Source organism: Fringilla coelebs (genome assembly GCF_963513975.1).
Source record: "Fringilla coelebs genome assembly, chromosome: 16".
Classification (NCBI taxonomy): Eukaryota; Metazoa; Chordata; class Aves; order Passeriformes; family Fringillidae; genus Fringilla; species Fringilla coelebs.
In genome coordinates, this window is record NC_140042.1 from 10,236,041 (window position 1) to 10,254,534 (window position 18,494).

At 39.9% G+C, this 18,494-nt stretch overlaps 1 protein-coding gene across 1 annotated transcript in view; it reads right to left on the bottom strand.

The window, feature by feature from the left end:
- Positions 1-18,494, bottom strand: part of CIITA (class II major histocompatibility complex transactivator) — a gene marked incomplete at both ends in the record, with an annotated part of 29,477 nt that overhangs the window by 5,594 nt on the left and 5,389 nt on the right. Inside the window, 12 exon segments of the mRNA XM_084216593.1 lie at positions 376-549; positions 649-2,356; positions 2,804-2,861; positions 4,019-4,077; positions 4,796-4,852; positions 4,988-5,128; positions 6,289-6,438; positions 9,102-9,164; positions 9,730-9,813; positions 11,099-11,158; positions 11,584-11,697; positions 13,365-13,506. Of these exon segments, the coding sequence (XP_084072719.1) occupies positions 376-549; positions 649-2,356; positions 2,804-2,861; positions 4,019-4,077; positions 4,796-4,852; positions 4,988-5,128; positions 6,289-6,438; positions 9,102-9,164; positions 9,730-9,813; positions 11,099-11,158; positions 11,584-11,697; positions 13,365-13,506 (2,810 nt within the window).

Below are 18,494 nucleotides of genomic sequence, written 5' to 3' on the forward strand. Positions count from 1 at the left end.
GGACCAGTGCAAAACAGGCTTTCATTTATGCCCAGGTGCTACAGGGAGAAAGAATCCGCCCAAGTTCTGTAACTGAAAGCAATTGGAAGAGGGCATACTCAGAGACTAAAGAGAAATGACAGCTGGCTTTTTCAGTGGTAGTTTTGGTGACTGCTCTGCACGCTGCTGTCATTGCTCATCCCTGCCATGACAGCCACCTCACATGGGGGTGGGAGAACCCCCTGAGATGACCCAGGAGCTCACACTGCCTTAGTTACTTCCCCTCTGGACAAGCAGACAACTCCCTTGTCCAGCACTGGTGGTGAAACCCTGTTTTCATAAACTGCTATTGGTACCAGTTGGTATAAGAGGAGTTTTGATCACAAATGATCCTACCAATTCATCATCTTCTCCTGCATCTCTACAAGGTCGGAGAGGTCACTGATGTCCTTCATTGTCTTTGCCTTAAAGGGATCAAGAACAAATTTCTCTGTGGATGCTTTCAGCAGTTTGTAGTCTTTTGTCTGTTCTAAAGATTTCCAGAGCCTGACTGTGTCACTGAGGGAAGCCCTGTGAAGAGACAAAACATGCAAAACCAACAGATGTGACTGCTGTTGTTGCATGAAAGTGTCATCTACACACAGTGCCACGGGGTACAGAGTGACCAACCTGAACGATGTCACATTCCTCAGGCTGACCAAGGCTTGCAGCCCTTGCATGTCAATGCTGCTGTTCCGCAAATCCAAGGAAAACTCTTTCCTTGACCTTTTCAAAATGGAGTGCAGTACATGGACATCAGGTGGTGTAAGAATCATCCCCAGAAAAGACAACTCTGGCTCGAGTCTTAAGGCCACATGCTGCAGAAGATAATTGTTCTGTGTTTCATAAACACAACATAAAAGCTCCAGCAATCTCTCTGGACAGAGAGTATTAATCTGCAGCCTTCTAATGTATTTCAAGAGTGTCTTCTGCTTCTTGGTTGATTGTTTTTCATCCTCATTTGAAAGAGAGCAGAAGTAGGGGTCATCCTGGAGAAACATCAAGCCAGCCAAAAACCGAGGCATTAAATCTAACCAGTTATAAGGTTTTTTCTTCTTGGATAGAAAGGACAGGTACTTCGTTAGATTTTTATCCTTGAGCTCTTCTGCTAACAAAAGGTGAAGTGCACACAAGAAATTCTGAATGACAAAATCAGAGAATGTGCACCCAAATTCCTCTTCTTCACTATCTGAATGTCTGGGGAATGCAAATGGCAGGAAAAACCCGTACTTCAGAGCAAACTCTTTAACTTCCTTAGAAGGAATAAGATCACTTTTCATGGCACTTTGGTGCTTTTCTCCAAGACACCAGGCTACACGAGCTAGGGTAGCAAGACTCTTTTGATTTTGTGTGGTTGTAACATCTGTTTGTAAAAACATTATCTTCTGCTGAAAAAATTTTACAAAGATTTCAGTAAGAGTTGAAGGAAGATTCTTCTCTCCCATTTCAAGCACTGTCTCACAGAGAAAACAAACAAACCTACACATAACAGGACTGTAACAATGACTGAACAAGTACTCACACTCTTTGATTAATTTCAGTGCACAATCACAGTAGGGTGATTCTTCAAAGTATTTGGTTATGTACAATTCTCTCTGCTGAGGGGAAAATCCTACAATTTCAATAGTCTTATCCACTTTGGACATGTACTGGTACAGTTTGTCTTTTGGTCTTGCTGTAAATAATAAAGTACAGCCATTGAGTATCTTTTTTTGGATGAGTCCTGAAAGCAGCTCCTTTATACTGCACAAATCCTTTTCAGGCTGGCTGGCTGAGCAACGAGGAAAATTCTCATGATCATGTAGCCCTTTAAAACCATCAAAAATCAGAAGGATTTTATCAGGATTTTGCAACATATACTCAAAGATCTCTTTGCTTCCCTCTTGAGGTTTCACAAAAAATTCAAGCAGCAGTTCCTTTAGGCTGTATTGCTTCTCAGGCAAGCTTATTTGCTTGCAGTCAAACCAAAATACAAATTCAAACTGAGAAAACTCTCCGTTGGACCAGTCCTGGCAGATCTTCTGAACAAGAATGCTTTTGCCCATTCCTGCTTTTCCCAGCACCACAATCACTTTAGTCTCTAAGTCTTTACGCTGTGGGATTTGAAATATTTGGCTTCTATCAATGGCTGTCTTTTCCTTCTCTTGCAGGCTGCAGGTTACCAGCTCCTTTTCCATTGCTTTTGCACTGTTCTTTCCAGTCTTGGTTTCAGTTTGACTTTGAACAAGTGTCCCATCAATGAACAGGTGATCCAGATTTACTTCCCGCTCCATGGTCACAGATTTGCACGTGTCTCGGAAATAATCCTTAAGGGATGAACAGAAAGTTTCCACTTGCTCTAGAGAAATAAAAAGCACACACAAACTGAAGGAACCAGTCCACAAATTACAACATCATTTCACGGTGGCTTAAGTGCCTGATTGCAATGTGATGAAAGCACAGGCATTCCCATAAAGCCCACAGGGCTGGATTTACCCCATGCAACTGCAGCTGAGAAGTGCAGGCACAACAGACACTTTCACATCCATGAACTGAACAATTTTGGAGCTCTCTGTAGAGATGATAAAATCAATGAAGTACACTGAGCTGCTAAGCAGGTACTACAGCTAGATATCTACAGGAAGGCAAGTCTAATATCTTGAAACCAGGAATTGTGCTCAGACTCTCAGAACAGCTTCACAAATTGTTGAATGATTCCTACAAGGAGCTTCTCTGTACAGAAAGAAACACAGAATCTTTTTCCAAAAAATACTGGAAGGTTTAAGTTCAAGACTTCTAAACTCACCTGGTCTTTTGAAAGGTTCTTCAGAAGGAATTATGGAATCTTGAACTTCCTGAAATTTCTCTAAATCTGGAGAAACAAAACAATATACTTGACTAAGACATCACTGATTCAGCTTTACTAATTTTAACAAGAAGATTAATGCAAATTTCCAAGTTCATTGTAGAACATATTCAGAGTAAGAGATATTTTGTTCATTTTACAAGGAAAATGAATAAAATTCTCCCACAAGTAAAAGTCTGCTGATGTGCACTGTTAGAGGCAGAATGGCATCAAACAAGACCACAGCTGTTCCGACAGTTGTGGGAAGCAGATTTACCATTACCAGGTGACATTCACTGTTCTTTTTAAATGTCAGTGTTTTGCATAAATTCATGTTCACACATAGTGCTTCTTTATGTCTTCAAAAGCAACAGCTTCCTTTTGTTATTCTACACCTTGTAACCAAGCACTAAAGATGAATGTCACAGAGAAGTGACTGTTGGTAACAGTGTTTACCCATTACTCTCCCTGACAAAGTCCTACTGCTGTCCAATTTTCTTTATTTTCACCTGTCTGCTTTCAAACCACTGGAGACTTTTGCAGTTGGGTCAGGTGAACAGTGTTTCCTTTACACAAAGAAATTGGGAATTTTTTAGAGAGAGCACATTTTCTACAGATTGGTAATTGCAGAGTATCATTTTTGACAAAACTTTTGGTAGGAAAAGCTTTGCAGATGCAAGACAGAATTTAAATTGACAGAGACTGTAACAAACTCGACCTCAGAACCTTGTAACCACACACAGCAGAGATGTGCCAAAAATGTCCTAAAGCAAAACAGCTTAATTTCCCTAAATATGCACAAATGTGTTTCATACCAGAATATCATCTTGGTCATCTTGATATAGAATGTGGTCTAAAAGAAATACAAATCTTACCATTTCAGAGATCTGGAAATTAATTCCTACCCTGAATGCTAGCAACCTTCAGAATGGTTTGAGTTCACAATTGCTTCTAAAAGGGAAGCACCACAGGCCTCCAGTAAGAAAGATATTAAATAAAGAAGGGTCGGGCAAGCACCTGTTTTTTACTCATTGTTTATTTTATTAACTAAGAAAACAGAATGGAAGAACAGAAAAAAAAGTTGGTAATGAGACATTTAGATGGGAACCTGTTCAAAGCAGGTAGGAGTGAAGAACTTTAAAAAAAAAGAAAAAGAAACTGGCTTGGCATTTTACATGCTAATTTATCTGCTGCTGCATTTGGAATTCCAGGGCTTGTGGCGTACATATGTTGTGCTGCAGTAAATCAGTTGGAACTACTGGCATTGTCTATTCACATAAACAGTAAATACAATTTACAAAGACTACCCCACACCTAGGGATATTTGCCTCTTAATCTCCATGTTGTACTTTTACTTTTGGGGTAGTGGAAGCCACCAGAGGGCAACAAACTCCTGCACTATCAAACTGGGTTCCAACAGTCCTGTGAGGGCTGGGAGGAAAGTTTGTTACCTGGAGTGGGACTGTTAAATCCTGACCAAGGTTCTGATTTCGTTACAAGCCTTTCTGTGCATTAGGTTTCAGTATTGCTTAGTTAAATAAGTCATCATCATGCTGGTTTTGGGTCTTCCATGGGAGCTGGCTGCCAGCACTGAGCATTTCAGATGCTCAGGCCATGCCAGCATCAGATCATCTCCCACTTTCTGAGGGTGCTCCAGCACCCTGGGCTTTGCATTGTTTTAACTAAACCTGACTTCTTCCAGAAACTGGATGTCACAGCAAACACAGGGGATTGGCTGCTGAACCTGAAGCTCTACAACTCTTATCTGTACATTTTGGAGCAGACTAAGCGGCCAGTGATCAATACAAAAGAGGAAATACCATCCATTTTTGGTTTTTTAAGGTCAATATGAGTAAAGCCTGGAGGGGAGAACTGGCTTTGAGTAGAAGCAATATGGTTTCTCTCCCAGTTCAAAGTGCTGTATATATATATAAACCCCAATTTTCTACTTACCACATGAATTAACTGGAAAATCTGGAGACATAAATGTTTCCATGGAAGATGTCAGCACTGGTAAGAAACAAAGCATAGTTTTCAGCATATCATAGCTATCAGTAACTGAATTTAATCAATGCTGCTGTTGACAGCATTGATTTTTTTAGCACTTTATGCCTCTTTATGGGGATAAAAGGCTATTGCTCTTACCTGGATATACTACAACATCAGATGTGCCATTATCAAGAACAAAGTTAAATATCTGCTGAGGAGCACCTGCCAAGCCTGGATTCTCTTGATACCCTTTTACACTGACTGGTAGGCACTCTGAGGGCAAAGGTTCTGACAATCCTGAAATGAGTGCAGAATAATTACTCTTCTGTTTTTAAAGGGTTCTGCTTTCTAAAGCTTTATGAAAGAGAAAAAGCTTTCTAACAGTACTTATCCTTTCTGTCAGCTTATAGGCAAAGCTTCCCAGTGGAGAATTCACAGGATCACATGAGGTCCATAGAACCCATTAAAAAAAGAACTCTTGCAAGGTATGATGAGCTTGAAATACAAGGGATTACCCAGCTTTTAGCAGCCACTGTTTTCAATAGTCTAAAGAGAAATTCTGTTATCATAAGGAAAAGGTGCTTAAGGCAAAGTCTACAATTCAAAGATCCAGAGAAGAAAAAAAAGTGTGAATAGCATGTATCTGCATTAAATTTACTTTCCTTGCACTACATCCTTCCCAAATAACTGCACATCATCCAGGTTGTACAAGCATCCTCCCTCTCAACCCACACTGGGAAAGTTTTTTGATGATTCAGTGCTTGCAATTTAATCAGCCATAGCTCTGAGTTTCTGTAGGTGGGACAGAATTTCTTCTGCTACTTTATGCTGCTTCAGCTCGCATGAGGTACTTCAAGACTTCCAACTTACACACTGGTTTTGGTTCCTTTCCAGCACAGACTTAACACTGAAAGGTGTTGAACTGGGTCTTTGTCATTAGCACTTCTCAGTGTACCATGAGCACTCTTTGCTACCCAGCATGGCCCAGGCCAGGTGCCTACACAGCCCATCAGTGGGATCACTGCTCTGTTTTCATGAGCTAAATCATAGCCTAGATTTTGCTCTACTGCTGCAAATGTAATTATCCCTCAGTCCTTTACAAATCTTTGGATGAAAAAGAAATTGGAACTAAATTAAAGTTTAATCATGAAAATTTTGTGACTTTCTATTCTTAAGACAAGTAAGTAATTACTTAGATTAGCATATAGTAAATAACTTTTCTGTTATAACCTGCACCAATTAAATGAAAGATTCATTCTACTCAATTAGGAGCAATGCCCTTTTAATTTCCCTTGAATATTTTTCATTCTTTTAGTGAGTGCCACACCTTTAGGAGCTGCCTTACCTGCCATTTTGCTGCCATTGCTCATAGTCAATGACAAGATTGATAAGAGAGTTTTCCCCATGTGTAAATCAGCCTGTGTACAGGTGCACACCTACAGCTGAACTCTACGTACCAGGAATGATGAGGCTTCTTTCCAGCCCATGGGCAGCAGGAACAGAACAGGACATGTGCTGGTTAGTTAGGGAGGTGTAGCTCACTGGGTGGCTGTTGACAGGCATAGCAAAGAAACTGCCACTCCCTGCAGAAGCTGTAGGGACTTCCACTTTAAAATAAAATAGCAAAACAAAAGGAGAAAGTTATCTCATTGATGGAATTTAAAGGAACCAAAGAAGAGGTCTCAGTAGATAAGATAAACCACTTGATTCTCATCAGCTGTGTTTTGATTTTCCAAAAGCAAGAACAATTCACAACAGCTTTCTGAAAAGTATTTAGCTCTCAAAATCTAAAATGTACTTATTAAATTCTGTAGTAGATCACTTTTTCTCAGTAGTTTCTCTTTAAATTTTCTTTTTCTTCGTCTTCCCTGGCCTCTCGTATTTCCAGATGTATCTAGATGTACATGACCCTACACATGGATGACTGACAGATAAGACATAACAATGTCTTACACTGGCTGTACTGATTTTCCAAGCACAGTTTGCTGTCACAATATTGCACAAAAGCAGAGAGGCCCACAAGCAATAAACTGAAGACCCTGACTCCCTGCTTAGACTCTACAGTGCTTATAAGGACAAAGAGTGTGTGTTAAGTTCTCCCAAAGAACAGGCACAAACACCAGAGCTTTTAAAGATGCATCTCCTCTGCAGCATTTTTTTTCCCTCCAGGAATAGAACAAATGGGGTGAGATGTTTGTGCATTGTACAAGTTCATCTTATCAAAAGACTCCTACAAATCAAGTAAGACACACCTGCTTATTTGAATTAGTCTGTTAGTTTCATTGGTTTTACAACACCCCTATTTTCAGAGTTGGTTTTGCTGTTTCCTTCCCTCTACTGTCTAGCTGCAACAAGTAAGTCTATACTTCATCATTTTCTGTGGTCTGATGTTTTTATTAGGAGTTACAAACTTCTCTGGGGTTTGTGCCACTATTTCATTTAATTCCTTGGAAAGAATCTCATCCTTGGCTTACTTTGAACTTTAGTACACATTATTCTCTTTGCTGTAGGTAGTCTTGCACTTCTGAAGAGCTGATGCATTTGCCTTTACTGTGACACTGTGACAGGTTAAAGAAACTCCTGATTTTGTCAAGTAGCTCATCTTTCTGTCAATTAGATTTTTCTACACAGTACTTATACTATCTTATGTATATTTTCCTTCCTCAGCACTTTCACTGGGTCAAGGACAGTAGAGAAACTGATAATATTCTGAGGACTTCCAGCAAAAGGATGGGTGCAGCTTCACAAAGCTCCTGTTAGCTCTGTGATGATCCTTTCATCTGGAATGCAGGTTCTGTAGGGTGAGGCATTTGGAACTGATGTGCCATTTCCTTATGGAAAACAATTATTATTAGAGTGACATAAATATAGGCTTTTTAAAGTGCCAAATATATAAAGGAACTTAAGCAAATAGAAAGTATTTACCTTTAACGGCTACTAACTGCCAGGAACTTCACCTGTGTCCAAATAACTACAGCCAGCAGGTAACAGTTCAGTACAAACTCTGATAACATTCCCAGAGCTAGCAAACATGTTTTTTCTGCTCAGTTCTCCCTCCCATTCCCTCAGAACTCCACAAGAACACTGGAAAACCAGCTTGGATCACAGTCATGGTGCACATGTAGGTTCTCTCAGACTTTCACACAGTCTGTGCCAGCTCCTTACCCGAACTGTGCTGAGGTACAGTCCCAGATCCCAGAACTCTGGATGGAACTCTAGGTACACACTGGTTTGGTCACCCTCCCAGTATGAACATGGCCCCTAGGGTTTGGTACAGCCAGAGTCCCCTTAGGAGGCTTGTGAGGTGTGCTGATATAAAACGAGTCAGATGTCCATTCAAAACACAATATAAAATAGTTAAAACTATTGCTGCTAAAAAAGGTTGCTCTCACCTGGATTTTGGAAGAGTATTTTGCTGGTTTAGCTCTGCCTGAGATACCCGTTTAGGCTACAGTTGGGTGAGAAAATTAGCACCAGTTTACGCCTAGGGGACAAGTTCCAGCCTGCCTGCTGGCCCAGGTGTTGTCTTGTAGATGATCTAGCAATGAGCAAAATCTAGAAATTTCTCTTTCTCGCCTCCTTTCTTTGGTTTAAAAGACTTTATAGCATGGACTAGGCCAAGAAATCATCTCTTCACTTTTATAATTTTCACTAGGATGCTTCACTGGACTTTTGGAAGATCTCGCACTTGGAAGAAAGAAGATCAATCCCAGGGCATGTGGAACTATGATCTGATGGGTAATATGACTCAGGTCATAGCTCTGTATTTCCTGGGTTTGATCCTTTTTGTTCCAAGTGAGACATCTTCCAAAAATCCAGTGAAAATAAAGGTGTACGTGATAAAATTTACAGAATTTGGCACTGACCCAGGTCTCCCTTATTTTTCTTTCTTCACTCATGTGGATTTAGAAAAGGTCAACTGTGCCTCTGCCGATTTTAAGCAAGTAATTTTCTTATCACCTGAAAGGAACATGTATCTTTGAAGCATGAGAATCCTACTGTTCTTAGGCTACCATGTAGCTGATCCTAAATTGCACAATTTAATAGCTGCAGATAAGAGGACATGGATTTTTTATATCATAAATTAGTCAGAGGAATCTAAAAGTGTGATTTTTGCAGAAACATGAAAATGTATGATAATCAAAATCACCAAATCTATGAGAGCAAACTTTTCTGGAAGGTAGAGTTACAGTACCTAACAGAGGATGAGATTTTGGAACATGAGACAATATATGTTCAATAACCTTTTCTTATTCAGCCAATGACTTACCAATTTTCTTATATTTGGGTTCTGAAGCATCACAGTAACTCTCTGCTGCAGAGCCTAAGAAAGCTGAAAGAAAGCAAGGTCATAGTAAGTGGCAAAATTTTGGTAATTTTAAATTCACCCCATGAAACTTATTTTAAGTAGAAGGGGGTGTTGCCAGTTTCAATTCAGCTATTTCAGACCTGTACAGGTCCAATGTATAAAAATGAATGTGAAAAGCCTCATGTTATTTTGCTCTGTGAAGTTTTAATTAGGCTGCAGATTTTTGTGCCAAAGATGTTTGCTGTTGTTCTTGCTATTAAAAAGGCAATTGTTCAGCCAATGCTTACTGACCTATAGGTACACTGAAAACAAAGTCAACACTGCCATGAGGATGACAAAAATGCAAAGAAATAAAACATGTTTAATGTTGTGTTAGAGGAAAACAAATTATGCGAACTGTAAATTCTACGCTTGGAAGAGCTGCTTTCAGTTCCTGCCCACGAGACTGAACAAAGGCAGAGGAAGCACGTCTGCTGTCCCTGAAGGACTGCATGACAAGTGCACTGGGGCTGTGCTAAAGCCAAGGGGCTGTAATGCAAGCTTAGAACTCAGGCACAAAGCCTTTCATATTCTCACTGTTTACACTTACTTCGTTTAAGACACGACTGCATCTTTATGTCAGGAAATTTCTCAGTGTTTTCAGCAGCAATGTCATCCAAAATAAGGTTCCCTGCTAAAAACATGAAATATGGTCCAATGTCAAACTTTGTTCTCCTAAAAAAATTACAGAGAGGAGTAAAAGTAAGAGAAACACACCAACAGAGAGCAAGGATGAAATATGCTCCAAATAGGAGATAAAAACCAAAGAATGTGATAAAAGAGATGTACCCAGATCCACATGACTTAGAAAGCCCACAGAGCTCTGAGTGCAGACTTTGTCACCCTCTGTTAATTTCTGAACTGCAAACTATTAATCTACTGGCAGTGGCTAATAAACCATAAGTACTTCTCAATGCTCTAATGATGAGCAAAGGATAAAACATTGCAGCTGTGTCACAGTGGGATCTCAGTACTACTCAATTGGTGTACTAAAGGGATTAGATCCTTTAAGAGACAGAATAAAGTGTTCTAAAAAGATTTCATATTCTGTGCTACAAGAACTGGGAAGTCATCCACACCATACTTTTACTGGAAAATACTTAAGAACTAATATTGCATTCTGTTTTTTTCTAAAACCAATAAAAATATTTCCATTAGGTGCAAAACCCCCCAAATTCTAAACACATGAGGAAGCAGTAAATATCATTTGAAAAGCCATATGAGCTTCCTGCAGCCAGGATTATTCTAGGGAAAGACTGACCTTATTTTGCTCAAACATAAAATAGGATATACAGATATTTTGTGAACCTTCTGGTTCTTTGGATTTCTCATCAGCCACCTATTGATATATCTGTTCTGGAATAGTAAATAGCTGCATTTGAGCTGCTACCAAAACAATGATTTGGTACCACACGACCAAGCAAAGTCTCCAGCCAAGAATGGATGAAGGAATGATTTACTATATATAATAGCATTGCTGCATTAATCAGGGTGAGAAGCAAAACTTGACACGCTTCTTCAGGCAGCTCTGTGCTTCCTGGACAGAAATCAGTGTGTGTAAACTGTATTTATACACATGCAAAGTGCTCTGGGGACTTCTGTGTATCATCCCTGCTGTGCTCAGTATAAGTGTGATGCTACTTGAGGCTATAAATGCACTTGACAGTGAAGCTGTGCATATTCTATGGGCATGGTGACATGATCAGCAGCTTGGTCAGAGACAAAACTGCCATCTTTGAGAAAGGCCTGCAAAAATGCATAAAATCCTCAAGTTTTCCAAGAAAATCCTGGACACTGGACCCAGGGGGAAAGAAGAAGATACCAGAGGTAGTTGAAACAGTGTTCAACTGCGGGGATGAAGCACATGTTAGACAGAACACTGTCATGGAGAAAGTTAGTCTTTACCATATCAATCTTACCAAAAATGTCTTCAGCCTGCTTCTCCTGCTGATCCTTGAGCACATATTCTACTAATTCAGCTAGCAACAAAAGAAAAAAACAAAAGAGGAACACAGTAATGACACAGTAAATATCACAGCAAAACTCTAGTAAGCTCCTCATTAACAGAACTCTGCAGTGTAAGTAAAATGGAGGAGTTAAATTAAGTTTTTCTTGTAACTTGTTGTTCAGGAAATAAAGATCACAAGAAAAGAGAAGTCGAGAAAGGAAGTATTAAGCAGAAGGAGACATTAATAGAGAGATTTTCCCCCAACAACCACAAGCTACTGTTAATCAGTTTCCCCCCAATGCACAGGTTCAGGTACTCTAAATCAGATCTATCACACAGGAGGGAAAGGCTGCTTGAGTAAATGCCATGGCTTCAGATTGAGAATAGAGATTTTAAGAAATAGCTGTAGCAAATGATTGTAAAGTAATGATTTATAAAAAGAAAATTGCTTCATACCTATTTTAGCATAAGCATCTGTGGTGTTGCAACAGGGGTAGAACCCATCTCCATTTTCATATGGGAAGTCCATATTATTTAACTGTTCATAATTGCTGGCATCAACTTCAAGATCTAGAGTTAATAAGGAATGTGCATTGGCTCAATGAATGCCATAACCAAGCATAAAAAAAACCAGATAGCAGGACATGCAGAACAGGCAGATTTGTTACTTCAGCAGAAGGCTTTGGCTTTTCATTAAGTGTTGACTAAGAAGGAGCAGAACTGAACTCTCAGGATTCACAGTCACCTGGAAATCATCACTTTTCTTTTGCTAAACTCTTAGACCTCATCTCTCTTAGTAAATAAAATACTTCCTGAATCCATTCTATGGTGATCAAGCCCAGACTCATACAACTTATTAAACCTTATCCTTCAGGATACGGTGGTATCACCCAGATGCCCTGTTGAGAACAATTCTGTGTCCAGGCTAATCCCTGAATTGCACTGCAAATTTCCTGTGAAGCTGCCAGTTGGCCAGGGACCATTCTAGCACCTTCACAGCAGAGGTGCCCAGATCCCCAGTAACCGGTGCCATGTCCTGATGACGTTTGATTTACCTGCATCATCTCAGACATTGCTAAGGCTCAAAAATATTCCAATCAGTGAAGCATCTGTGATAGCATGAGTCAGTGCTTGACCCCTAATTCATCCTACTTTCAGTCACTGAGCATGTGGTAAGCAGCCTACCATGGGGTAAGAAACACTCCTGCAGCTGTTTTTAACAGTTAGAAACTGAGAGGGAAAAGCCCAGCCTGGGAAACAATCAATCATAAAGATAATTCTGGTATCATAAAGATAATTCTGGGGCTCAGTTCTTCATTGATTTGCCCATGTGCCTACTGGCATTGGTCACTCATGAAAGCCACAATTCTCCCAACTGGTAATGTTTTCAACATATTTGGCACAGAGCTGTGAGACTTCATGTCTGGCATTCAACAGTTCTTCTCTTCTCTTTACCATTCTCAATCCATGGTCCAGCTCATTTGTTTAACATAAGCTCAGCTAGTGCTCCATACCACAGATAGACTTTCATACTTTTATAACAGAACACTCAGGGAAGGGAGAGCAGATCAGTCCACAATTTCCACACAAAGTCAGGGGCACAAAGTTTGAGATCCAGGGCAACCTCCTGATCTGATTACTTGTAGGAACTGAATTGCAAGAAATTATCAACTTTATACTCTTGCCCTTCTGCTTTCTCATATATAATGGAATTATAAAATCACTGTGCCCCAAAAAGCTGGAAAATGACAGCTGGTAATGAAACTCCATTGTTTTGGTGCCTTAGGATCTCAGAATGTAAAGCTGTTTGCTCATGGGCTGTGCTCATCACAAACTCATCTAAAAGTCTCTGTTTAGCAAAACTTTTGGCTTCAAGCCACAGAGGTGTTGACAATTACACTTGGCCAGCTTATGACAGGAACATTTGCAAATTAACTACTTACAGGAATGATATCCAAATGAAAGATACTGTCATGCCCTGATGAGTGACAGTACAGTGTGCTTTGTTAGAGCAGGATGCTCTGAATACGTACAATTTAAAAACATGACAGTTTCTGGAAGCAGTCACTGTATGTACAGACAGACAAACTTAACACATCCTACCATCAAATGCTTGTAAACTTTAACTCAGTCACCATGATAAACTGCCATGAGGTGGCTTTGGAGGTGAGAGGAGATGGCAATAACATACAGTGTGAGGAATAAACCAGTCAAGAATTTTTTAGTGTTTTACTAACCTGTAGAGAAGTCACCTTCTTCATCTCCAGATGACTTAGGATCAAAGAAAGTACACAGATGCAATGGGTCAATATCACTGTGCAGTAAATCAAGGTAGCCATTTTCAGGCACAAATACTGAATCCATGGTTTGTCTCTTTGTCTGAAATCAAATTGCACAGCAGTTAGCTATGACACAGCCACAGCTTTTGTCAGTCAAATCCGCAAATCCTGCACTGTGGCTTTTAGTTGACAAGACCCAGATCATGAGGCTGGAGAGCTGGCATTTCTTACCAAGACCTGCATTGAGTTATAACCCTGAGTTACTCAGAGATCCAGAGACAGCTTGCAGTGAGACTCACCTATCTGTTATTCCATGGAGAGGAGTGGGATACTGCAGTCTGACCACCTGGACCAAAAGTGACAAGTATTGAATACGTGGCCACCCTGGTATCTTATCAGGATCTAAATGATGCACAAATCCAGTAGGTAAGAGGGAAATTAGAAGACTGCAGTGAATATAATGGGAGAATCCAGAAGCCACATTTGTTCATAAAGTTTATCTGCTCCTCCACATCATTGTAAATTCCCTTTTATTTCCTTCCAGTCACTGCAGCAGACAATAGAATCAGTTCAAACATCCCTCCTGGATATTCCACAAGTATAGAATAACACTACGTGTTACTTATTCATCATCTCTATCAAATTATTTCAAACCCAAATACTGGCTCTTCAGTGTTTATAGATCACTGGTGTAAATGCCACCTGAACTGGTGATCCAAATTATTTACTCCAGCATTATGCTGAGATACCAGGATGAAAAGAACAACCAGCAAAATTTTCAGACTCTATCCTGTTAAAATAGGTGTCCGCACTCCACAACCATGGAAAGCCTCAGCTTGGAATCAAACAGCACATTTTTCAATGAAGTATATCTAATAAATGGCTCTCAAATACTCTGCCCTTAGCAGAGGACCACTGATGTCCCTGTTTGCATCCATCTCTGTTCCTGAGAAGTGCAAGCAGAGAGCAACTGCTGTACCATGAAACCTACCTGCAACATGGAAAACCCAACAACAGCCAGCACTGCAGCTGTGATGAAAGAAGGCAGAGCAGACTTCATCACACACTACCACGTGCTTGTTATAAACTCGTCTTCATTCATCTTACCCCTCCATAGGGTTGTCCCTCTGAACAGCTTGGAAATGGATATTTCTGCATTTGCTGCAGAAAATGCCAAAATCTAGAGCCAGAAGTTTGAAAAGTAGGTGAACATGGTGTGGATCCACGAGTAGGAATAGCCTGCACTAAGATAGTTCTCCTTTTTCATGGCCTCACTACACTACCAAGATTACAAAAATTTTATATTATTGCCTGGCAACTATAAATGGAAAGCAGAAGTTAAGAAACCTGCCTGAGAACCAAGAATGAGGTTATAAACAGACCAGATTAAAATTTCAGTTTGTTGCAACACTTTATTTTGCCCCTTCCATTTGTTGAATTAACAGAAAATCTAAATAGGGCCTTTCAGAAGGCCAAGCTGCCAGACTTTGTGAATAAAGCAGTTGAAAAAATGACCTCAGAGTCAAAATAATTTTGGGGTTAGAGTCAGAGAAGAAATTGGGCAGAAGGCTTAAGGGGAATGCAAAACAGACAAATCTATCACTCCAAGTTCAGTGACTGGCAAACTGCTTGATTGCAGCACAAAGAAAAGGGCATGTCCTAGGGAAGGAGACTGAGTAGGCCTACTTAATCTTCATGGAAATACCAATCTTTAATTAATTTATAGTCATAAGGGCTTTTCTATCTTTAAACTTTTCTTTCAATAGCATTTCTCTGTTGATGAACACATAAGAAATGCAAAAATGTTTTATGCTACAATGGTCAAGAAGTCCGGAAGGGAAAGTCTTGGCAGTGCCAAGTCTGGCTACAGAGCTTAAAACTAGAATGTAAAAATGGTACATCTCAGGTGCACAGAAGTGAGAGAAACATACTTTTCTACCTTAACAAGATGAAGATTCCCACTCTTTCAAAAATGAAAAACTTGATTGCTTGCCTTTGTTTGCTACAGCAGTCTGAAAGGCCCTCACCTTACTCTGGTATTTTTTCTTCAATGTTTTGGTTTTGACACATCCTTTTGACACATCGATACATCCTTGTATCAATGTCTCTCTATTGACTACACTGGATTTAGGGTCCTGGGATTTCTTTCTAATCTGAACCAAAACATTTTTAGTAACAGTTGTATTCTACTGTATTAAGAACATGGTCCCACCATGGAAAATATACTGTGAATAAAGTAGCAAATTTTTGAAAGATGGAAATTTCTACATGGAGAGGAGGCAGAGGCAAGGAAAACTACACATCAGGGACAGCAAGTGTTTTGCTGCATATTGCAACTGAAGGACACAAAATGAAACCAGACCTTTACCAAGTTTGTTTACAGCAGCAACTCCTTTCCCAGAGCTTCCCCTTTTTTTGTCACAGCATCCCAGCAGTCCTGTCTGAGGTGAAGGGTGAATAAGCTCTGTACCGCTCAGCACTTCCTCTGTTGTTTCATACATTATTTTAACCTCATTTACTGATATTACATTCCCTTCAGGATCTCATGGGACCCGATGCTGCCAAAATGGGTATTTGGCAGTCTCATGCCAGAGGAATAACAAATTTTGTGATGATTTCTGTGTTAGGGCTGTGAAGGCCAGTGGCAGCTCAGCAGGAGCAAGGCAGAGCTTGCAGGGACCCGCAGGACAGGAGTCCCCAGGGCCACCTGCCACGCACAAAGGGCATGTGCTGGGCAGAGGTAAGACAGGACATACTTCAAATGTATTTCCATGCCATTCAGAGAGCTCAATCCTTTGTGGTTTGGACACTGGTTAAGACAAATATTGTTCTTTAAATCCTTAAATAACACCTTCTTTCCCCAGCAGCTGATATGGTCCAGCTGCACAGCCACGCTTGGCACCCTGTGTGCCCTTTGTGACACCTCTGCAGTGATTCTGGGCACACCTGACACTGCCAGGTCTCTACTCAGGATGCATTTGGCTCAGCTCTGCATCCTGAACACATGGCATGACAATATGGTTCACTTCCAAGATTCACAATGTTTTTTTCAATGCTCTTTTAGAGTTCAAGTGATATATGAACTAAAAATGTTGGAAAAGCAGTGAAAGAAACAGTGACCATCACTGTAAAAGGACAAAGAAGGAGTAGGTGTTCATTTAAATCACATATTAATCATAAGAGTTAGATGGGGCATTTTAGATTTCTAAAGGCAATGGAGGTCATTTTGATTCACCATTTTTTCACAAATAATCTGATTTAATTGTGTCTTATATTTTAAAGGGTCAACATGTTAAAAATTCCAGGCAATGGGGTCTGCTACTAATTTAAATGAAATGTTATCTCGAGAACAAAGGATTATAAAGGCCAAAATGCAACATTTTCTCCAATAATAATGTAAAGGTGAGAAGATTTGAGGAGAGCTGTTAGGGGCTTTCCTTCCCAAACCTCTGTTGACATATGAACAATAGGCAATAAATCTCCCACATGAGTACAGAGGTTAAGAAAATGAAAATTTGTAAAGTCATTTTAGGAACAGAGGAAATCCCCCTCTAATTTATCTTTTGGACCAGTTTAGGAAGCTGAGGATAATTCATAGAAAAGAGTAGTAGTGCCATGCAAATCACACACTTGTTAAGCAGAGCATGACATAACATCCAAGTCTTTCATAACATTCTAACTCCTAGAATTCAGAAAAATGGAACAGTGGGACTTCTGTGAAGACAGGAAGTTGAAAAATGAAATACAAAGATTGCTGAACAAATGCTATTTTCTTCCAACACCCCAGACCCATTAAGTGCTACACACGAGTCTGAGTGAAACAAGCTGACAAAAAGCAGGTTATATCAAGCTGTAAAAAGGGAGTCCAGTGAAACACCAGTACTTCGATTTAAAAGCACTTTGATTGAAAAGCTCGATATTGTTGGCCACAATTTTATAGCCTTGTTTTCTTACACCAACTTTAGAAAGTTTTCTCTCATCTTCTGTGCCCCCCCAAAGGTTATGTCAAGGTGCACAAGGCACTCCCCCAAAGGCAGAGCTGTTTCCTGGCTTTTGCTGCAGACACTTTGGGACCAGCTTATCTGGAAGGTGGGCAAGCCAGCAGTGGGGAAGGATGAAGTTCTCTTCACATTCCAATCATTTATATCCTTTTCCTCTTCCCAAATAAATGAGTAACAATTCCTCTGCTCCACAGGTACCACATAGATTTTTTCCTTTCAGAAATGTCCTGATTATTTGTAAAATGCAAGTAATGGAGCTCAATTTATATTTAGCTTTGAAGTTTTAGTTTCTATTTCAGATCTGTGAAAAACTTACAGTTTAACAGTTTAAAAGCCAGTTTAACTTTTTCCATTGTATTACCCAGCTCAAGAAGAGATACTACTTTTCCTCAGAGTCTTTATCTTTCTGATGGAATAATGGTATTTCCACAGAATTTATATTCTAAAATGAAAGAAAAACAGAGATGAAGCTGAAAAAGAACCTGATCTATATCCTGCCTGTTATCCTTTGTGTCTGTTAGAGATGAGTTTAAAAGAGTTTAATAAAGCATAAATATCAGGTAAAAGAAGCTTTTGCCTTTCAATGAGCTTAGCTTAGAACCAACAATATTACTTGTCTGGTGCAGGAGATGGACAAGTTCAGGCAGAGCTGTAACAAGTGCCCTGCAGGTGTCAGAGTTGTGATTTAGAGCAGAACTTTCCTTTCATGTCCAGTATCACCTCCTGTGTCACAGCTGTGCCCAGCTCTCTCATCCCAGCTATGAGATAAGGATCACAGCAGACACTTGCCTACATTTTAATTCAATGGCTTTCTTCAGGACAGAATTTCAGCCCTCCTCAATGGGAAAGTAAAGCTCTAGGTTGTTTTGCCAGAGTTGTGAAAGAATGGAAGTAAGCAAGCTTTTTTTTCAGCGATTCTCAGTTTCACTTTCCATAGGCACAACATTAATACAAAAAAAGAAAATTCTTAACAAAGTCTGAAACAAACTACAGCAACCCTTTGAGCAAGTAGCAAGGCTAGCCACATAACAAAATCACAAAAAATTCTCTAAAATTTCACCCACACTTAGACATCATCCCACTAATA